Source organism: Perna viridis, chromosome 5, assembly GCF_037379345.1.
Source record: "Perna viridis isolate PV_CMFRI_1.1 ecotype Kerala chromosome 5, ASM3737934v1, whole genome shotgun sequence".
NCBI lineage: Eukaryota > Metazoa > Mollusca > Bivalvia > Mytilida > Mytilidae > Perna > Perna viridis.
In genome coordinates, this window is record NC_142449.1 from 23,230,666 (window position 1) to 23,239,069 (window position 8,404).

Genomic DNA, 8,404 nt, shown 5'->3' on the forward strand with positions numbered 1-8,404 from the left:
TGATTTACATGTAATTGATATATTATATAGCCACTCAGTAGAGAGGGGCTTTAATGAGTGGGTTGCTATATATATTGCAGTTACTGGTACCTTGTCCAACTGTCAATCCATATCCATTTATCAGTTACAATTTTCTGTACTAGATTTCAACAGCTTTTATTGGAGTGAATGCTTAGATATTTGGTATACTGTGAAAGTACTATTGTTTGGTGGGTACCAATTTTCGTGATTTTCATGGGTAGGTCAATCTGTGAAATTTGGTTCCCAATGAAAAGGATATTTCCATTGATGTTTGTACTGAAAACCGTGAATTCAAGAATCCACAAACTTGTGTTTCTTCCCTTATCCATGAAAATTGGTATCCATGAATTAAAGTACTTTCACAGCATTGCTTTTGCATGAAGACTTGTTCTGTGTCTCCCCTTTCCTGGTTACTGGTTATCATCTTCTTGTTTACTGCACCATTTTATTTGACAAAATTGTTTGAGTCAGGGTATTCTAAGCATATTGTAGGGTTCAACATTTTGTAGTAACTGTCAATGCTCATTCAATATTGCCTTTTGACATTCTAATTCAAAGGACTGAATCTGATATCACTCATTAACATTTTATCAAACTTGTTGCATGGATCTATTTAGTAGTTTTAATAAATTTGAAGGTCAAAGAAAACATTCACAGCATCAAATCATCCTAGTTTCTTAGTTCGGCCAACTCAAGAAAACCACAAATTTGTTTCCATGAAACCATAACTGTCGTGGATAGTCAGCGGTTATTAGATCTTAGACACATTTTAAAGGAGACTGAAACACTGTCTATAAGATTTTGATCTGATTGTCTTTTCTTATACTGGGGACATTGGGCGTATAGCGAAGCAAAAAATTTGCCATCTTTTCCACAACTCATCCTATAACACTGAATGGAATTTAATGTAACGTTCACAGAATCTTTATAACATAATTCCATTGTGCATCGCCTATTTTAAATGTTGATCCAAACTGATTTGGAGGTTAAAAAGTGCATGTTATCAAATGGGGGTGCAAGGGGTATCAGTTTATTGAGCATTGCACTTTTAAGTTTTCCTAGTTTTTGACTGAGTGCATTGACTGTAGACTGTGTTTTGTGAATTTGTATTACACTGTTTACTATATATCACAGTTTGTTTTACTTTCAGAGGATGCAGACTCTCTAAGAAGATGTATTACTGCTGGATTCTTTGCCAATGCAGCTAAGTTCCACTACACAGGAGTTTACAAGACTGTTAGAGATGACCACAAGTTACATATTCATCCGACATCTGTGCTGTCTACAGAAAACCCACCTGAATGGTAAGTTGTTCAATATTTTTCTTGTCTCCAGAAATCCACATGAAGTGTTGTCCAGCATCCGACTTGTCTCTATAAATCCAATTGACTGAGGAGTTACCCCATATCTGTCCTGTCACTAGAAAACCCACTTGGATGGAAGGTTGTCCCACACCAATCATGTTAAGGGGGGTGATTTCAATTCAAACCATAAAAAAAAAATTGTTTTAAAGTTGAAAATTTTGGGTGTATTAAGACAAAACAATTAAAATTTAAAATAAATCTCAAACTCATTATTTGCTGATGTTAGAGGAAATCAAGATTAATTTGAAAAGGCGTAAGGTGTATATCAGTAGTAGACAGGTTAACTACTGATCAGGGCCCCACACAAAATGTGATCAGACTGTCCGTCTGTCCGTAACAAATAGTACCAGGCTGTTACTTTTTATAGGCCTTTGATGTAGGTTTTTGATATTTGGCATGAGGGTTACATACCATGGTTGGTGACCTTTGACCCTGAACTTTGATATCAAATCAATTTGTGCATCACTGATTTGTGTCTGTATTGTAATGAGTTTTGATGATGAATTTGTGTTGTGCATGGCTGATATACAGGATGTTTACCACAGTGGTGCCCATAGAGATAAATTCTATCTCAATGTCAAGTTTGCACAAGATTCATGTGGAAGGTGAAATGTCCATTTTAGGGGGTAATTTTCTTGATAATTAAAATTCATTCAGTATATGTCTTTAATGATTTGAGATCTATGGAAGCTAATGAATTAGTTTGGGTTGAAGGTTGTCCCACACCAATCATGTCTTAAAGTGGAAAAAAATATTGGCTGGAAATAGTGACCTATAGTGATAGATGTAAGGTGGTATTTTTCAGTGAAATGAAACCAAACTGTTCTGAGTAATAACTTTTGAGACAGTTCTTATTGGTAGATTTATAATTAAAAAATAACTTCAGTCCTTTCTTTTAGATGAGTCTGCACTATAGGTAATATTTGTCCCCTTCCACCATTTTGTTCACATTATGACAAAGAAATATATGTGACTAACTCAGTCCTAGCTATCACAAATTGTTTCTTTATTTAAAAAAATAGATTATTCTTGGATAGTTGAAAAATTACAGGAATTATAGATTACTTATTATTTTGTACTTTATCTTTACAAAGTTCATTAATTAATATCTAATGTCAGTCTATGCCTAATATTTTTAATTTATAGATTTTCCTAATTTTGCCCCACCTCCATAAAATTAAAATTGAAAAAATGTGTATTTTTGCATGAGTTTTTTTTTTTTTTTTTTTTTTTTATCTTAAACAAGTTTAAGATCAGTCCTATTATTGGGGGAAAATGTATTCATATTTTGCTTAAAAATGTTGTGATTTTACACAATATTTATGCTAAAAAATGTTAAGCCATGCTCAACTTGACAATTATCTATAATGTTAATATCACCCCTAATCTAAAACCTTAGATCCACTTCTGTAAAGAACCCTGCTTATCTAGAAACAAAAGCCGTGTGCTGCTTTTATGTCAATTTGAAATTTTGTTGCATTACTTAAAAATGTGTTGTCTTAATTGTTTGAAAAGATGTATTTCTCTTTATACCAGTTTCTGGACCTGTTACATAGTGTAAATTTAAGTTAACTCATTAAAAGACTTTTCTGTATATTTTGGTGTAAAAAAAAAAAAGACAACTTTACCAAGACAAAAAAAATACAAGATGTTACAACATTTATTTGAAAAAAAAATTGTGTAATTTCTATTCAACTTAATTTTTTTTAATGAAATTTGGAGGTTTACTAGTGACATTTGATACAGACATATTAACCACAACAAACAATAGATACTTGGATACAATACCTGTAAATAGTTTGAACTTTTAAGTTGTCAACCCATTTTGCCAAAATCTACAGCTAAGAAATGTGTAATGTTTAAATCTAGTGTTAATTTCTCCAATCTGGCTCTGTTTTGAATTAGGTTTTCCACGATGCATTGATGAACTGCAGAGAAGGTTTTCCTGTCAACATTATGGCACACTATACTAATATTAGGCAAAATTCAGATTGATTTGGGCGAGTTTATTTTCATGGTCAAAGTTGATATAAATTGAACATACCCCTTTGTTGTATAATTTCAGGGTCGTATTCAATGAGGTGATACAGACAAATAAAGACTACATGAGAGATATAACTGTCATTAAACCAGAATGGTTGTGTGAACTGGCCCCACATTTCTACCAGACTGGAACCGTAAGTTACCATCGTCAAAGATGCAAAAATGTGTCTCAATATTACTCAATAGACAAGGCTAACTTGTGTAGTATGTATCATTTTTTGCATTGGGTTGTTTATATGTTGTCAGTGTGTACTTAGTGTGCTTATGCACATGTATTGTGAATATTACTTTGGATTGTCTGAATATAGCTGAAATATTGCTGCTCGGACATTAAACCCCAATCAATCAGTATCAGTTTGGTGTAATTCTTAAATATGATGAAATATATCAGAATGTCTTAAAATTTCATATATGTCTCTTTTATAACCTTTATTTGCTGACCTGAATTGTAGATGTCAAAAGTCAAAAATAAGACCAATATGAATGTGTAATATTTTTATTATGTTGCCTAAAAGAGCTGCATTAGAAACTAATGTGCTATTTATTTATTGCAGGAAAATGAGTTAGCTATTAAGAGGTTGAAACCAGACACTTGATAGTACACATGTACTTATAGATCTGTGAACAGACATACGTTTCCTGGTACTCATGCATTGGATATTTAGACTCAATCAGAGCAGATCATGGATAATCAACCGGAATCCTGCAATGGAATTTTAATACTCCAATCCGTAGCAGGATGTCATGAAAGTGACACCATTCTGGTTATTTCAAAGACATCAAATTTGGAATAACTGGAAAATGTTATTGAATTGTCAACAATAAATTACTGGCAATAATATGTGTTTTATTATGAAAAAGACAATTTGTTGCTATTTTGGATTCAGATCCAATCGTTTTATTACAAATGGTAATGTTGGGTTTGCATGATGAGGTCCTGATTAAAGGTAATTCCTAGACAAAAATGGGGTATAATAAATACATTGTTTATTTTTTAATGACATTGTTTATTTAGAATTTTAGGGACTTTACCTAAATTTTCTGAATAGATGTTACAGGGATGGGTCATACAGCCAGACTGACATGGAGAAAGCTTAAATGTATACCGGTACATGTATATATTTTATATATAGATTCCTATTTGTTGTATGAGGGTTCTTTAATTGTTTAGTTGTTAGTTGTAAGTTATAAAAGTTGCGGTGTGATCAACAAAAGTTGACATGAGTGTTAAAAATGTGAAGATGTTGTTTGGAGATATTATTGTCAAGAAGACCAGATTGAAGGTAATTTCTGTTTGGTAAGCAGATCGACCTAGAAGACATTATATGGAGAGGTTCACTACAGCTAAAAAGGAAAGGTGGGGTAACTGTATGAATGTGTTTCCTATCAGGCCAATATTCGTGGCTAAAAAGGAATGGTGGGGTAACTATATGAATGTGTTTCCTATCAGGCCAATATTCGTGGCTAAAAAGGAATGGTGGGGTAACTGTATGAATGTGTTTCCTATCAGGCCAATATTCGTGGCTAAAAAGGAATGCAAAAAGGTGGGGTAACTGTATGAATGTGTTTCCTATCAGGCCAATATTTGTGGCTAAAAAGAAATGCAAAAAGGTGGGGTAACTGTATGAATGTTTTTCATATCAGGCCAATATTTATTGCTAAAAATGAATGCAAAAAGGTAGGGTAACTGTATGAATGTGTTTCCTATCAGGCCAATATTTGTGGCTAAAAACGTTGGGTAACTGTATGAATGTTTTTCCTATCCGGCCAATTTTCATGGCTAAAAAGGAATGCGAAAAGGTGGGATATTTCCTACCAGGCCTATATTCATGGCTAAAAATGAATGCAAAAAAAGGTGGGGTATTTTCTATCAGGCCAATATTCATGGCTAAAAAGGGATGCAAAAAGGTGGAATATTTCCTATCAGGCCAATATTCATGGCTAAAAATGAATGCAAAAACGGTGGGGTATTTTCTATCAGGTCGATATTCATGGCTAAAAATGAATGCAAAAAAAGGTGGGGTAACTGCATGAGTGTTGTCCTATCATGCCAAAATTCATGGCTTTTCCTAGATTGTTCAATAAAAAGTAAGTAATGTACAAGAACACACTTTTAACATAATTTTAGCTTGCAAATTCAAAATCTAAATTATACAATCTAAGAGAGTGTAACACAGGGGTGGATCCAGACACTTTTAAAATGCCTAGGAAGGTTGCCAGCCAGGATTCCTCAGAAAAAAGGGGGTGTACGACATTATTTGCCATTTTTTTGTCATTTTTCATATGAGAATGACAAATTTTCCAGTAAAAAGGGGGTGCCAACTCCCTACACCCCTCTCTGGATCTGCCAATGTAAAATAAGAATCTATCGGTTCAGATAAGGGAAGTGGTCTTTAAGGTATATCATACTTGTTACACTCAGTATTCTTTTCTGTCATCTTAAAAAATCATACAGACATATATATTTTAAATGAACTAATAATGTTTAAAATGGTGTAAAAACAGTATGTTTGAATTATTTTAAAAGAATATTTGACTTAAAAGAATGTGTGATAAAAATACAATCATTAATTGTATAAAGACTCTTTCAAGGGGGGATAATTGGTGGGAAAATGCTCAACAGATCTGTAATGGAAATTTTAGGGTTTTTTTAATATTACAATAAAAAATCCGCGTCCTGGATTGCGTTCTTTTGATTACCGCTATAACCTTGGTTCCCTTGATCACTCTTTCAGAAAGTGATCAAAATATTTCTATTCGCCCTTTTATAGGAAAACTAGCTTTTTTTAATGAGAGCTAATTTGTAGCAATAAAAGGTATTCAACTAACCTGTATGCACAAGTAATCTATCAAGACCGCAACGAAATCTGTACAAGTAACCATAAATGATGAAAATAACGAACAACTATCGTTAGAAAAACGTTGAGAAATACTCACTGAATGTTAGAGATTACAAAGCCCATAATTTGCAAGACTCCAAAAAGCATTCTGATTAAACTCCAAAACAGGAACTGCGCATCTTTAATATTTTTAAACAATATTCTACAAAAGTTTAAATTGATTTCCTTTAGTAATGCCTTTATACCGACCTGACATATTGTATCAATTCTCAAGTTGTGTAAAATATTAATAGCTTGTATGCAATTTTCTGCTTTAAGGGACAGTTTTCATTCATTTCATTTACTTTCCTTTAAATTTGTTCTGTCTTGAAGGTCTAAGTGGCCCCAGGCCCCTACCTTATTTTGACTGAATCCTCCATGAATAAGGCTACCTAAACTCACAAGCTATTGTGCACACAGTAAATATAGCTTGCAATTTCAAACCGTTATCCCAAGGTACTTTTAAAAGACTACGTACTTGCAGCTGATATCTGTTATTGCAATCCTATACAGCTATCAAGACCGCAACGCGATCTTTAAGATCTGCTGTTATGCAGCAAAATGCGTACCAAAATTTGCATTTTTGAAAGATTTGTATTTTTCTATGTTTTGATTTGGTGTCTTAGTCCAACAGTATTTGTTATTTTCAACCCTACTTCACAAGGAGTTGAAAATACGTATTCCATTTAACAAGTTTCAATAAAATCCGGACATCTACAAATGTATAAACAAGTAAAAAGTATGTTACATAACCAAGCTATTGTTAAAGAGATATTTTGTTTTTAATGGGTAATATATTGGTATGACTTGGTCTAGACATTCGTGTGAAAACAGCCGGTATTCCAATAGGAACCAATTACGCCCTTTCTCACATTTTGGGGTAACACACGAGACATATAAATGGCGATTTCAATTTATCTGTTTATATCAAACAAAAAAAAAAAAAAAGAAAACTTTCTATTGGACCTGGTTCACGCTTCTCATTACTGTAAGTTCAAGCAGGGAGTGTATATTAGTGTAATATAAAGTCCCTGGTTCACGCTTCTCATTACTGTAAGTTCAAGCAGGGAGTGTATATTAGTGTAATATAAATTCCCTGGTTCACACTTCTCACTACTGTAAGTTCAAGCAGGGAGTGTATATTAGTGTAATATAAAGTCCCTGGTTCGAGCTTTCTATTTAATTTCTTGTGAGCTTGTGTCATGTTGGTTTTTTTTGTGTGTTTTGTGTTCTGCTGTCCTCTTTCATCGTTAAAGAACCGAATGTTTTTTTTTCTATAATTTATTAATTTGCTATATTGTTATTGCCTGTAGTTTTAATAAATAAATATTATAGTTACACGTATAACGAGTATGCACCCCTTCGATATAAAAAAAATTAACGGAAAGAAATGGATTCCAAAGTCGTTAACAAATGAGAAGATATTAAGATACAAACCATCAAGCAAAACTTTCTTATATACAAGTTCAAGTGTCCACCGTTTCTAGCGGATCTGGGTGTTCATGCTTTGTCCCCTCTTTTGTTGGGAAGTTTTGTTAATTTTGTGCAAAACTTTGGTAAAAATTAGCAAGTTATAGCTCGATGCTCCTTATTTAATTTGTTGATTTTCCTGAAGTACATTGACTGTTGTGCGAAGCCACTTCAATAGTATAAAATATTGTGCGAGGTAAAAACTTCTGAAACCGAAAACTGTGATTTAGAGGTGATGTTCGAGCAAGACACTTATGGAACAATTATGGACAGACTGACTGATCCTATTTTCTAAGTGTACATCGGTTTTCAGTTAGGTTTCAACAAACCTGGAGGAGTTACGATACATTTGGTACCTTCGCCAACCATATTTCTGGAGGTTAGGAGTCGGGTAGACGTGCACGAAGTAAGCAAATTATAATAGAGACATTTATAACACTATTTTAATTCAATTTCGATTATGGCGATTTATTTATTATTATTTTTTTGTTTGTTTTGTTTTTGTTCAGTTCCAGTCTGTGTCAATGGAGAGAAGTAGTATTTCTGTTCTAAGAGAGATAATTCAAAAGCATTTTTGACCTCAGAAAAAAAAACAGTTGTAACATTACATGTAAACCCGCTTTAAAT

At 33.2% G+C, this 8,404-nt stretch overlaps 1 protein-coding gene across 2 annotated transcripts in view; it reads left to right on the plus strand.

The window, feature by feature from the left end:
* Positions 1–5,388, plus strand: part of LOC148616566 (putative ATP-dependent RNA helicase DHX35) — a 133,861-nt gene extending 128,473 nt beyond the window's left edge. Inside the window, exons 23-25 of one of the 2 annotated variants that reach the window (XM_088583720.1) lie at positions 1,172–1,325; positions 3,451–3,562; positions 3,983–5,388. In XM_088583720.1, coding sequence (XP_088439846.1) covers positions 1,172–1,325; positions 3,451–3,562; positions 3,983–4,024 — 308 coding nt within the window. In that variant the 3' untranslated portion in view covers positions 4,025–5,388. Of the gene's footprint in view, positions 1–1,171; positions 1,326–3,450; positions 3,563–3,982 lie in introns of those variants that run through there. The other variant, XM_088583722.1, reaches the window with a different exon arrangement.
* Positions 5,389–8,404: the final 3,016 nt, after the last annotated feature.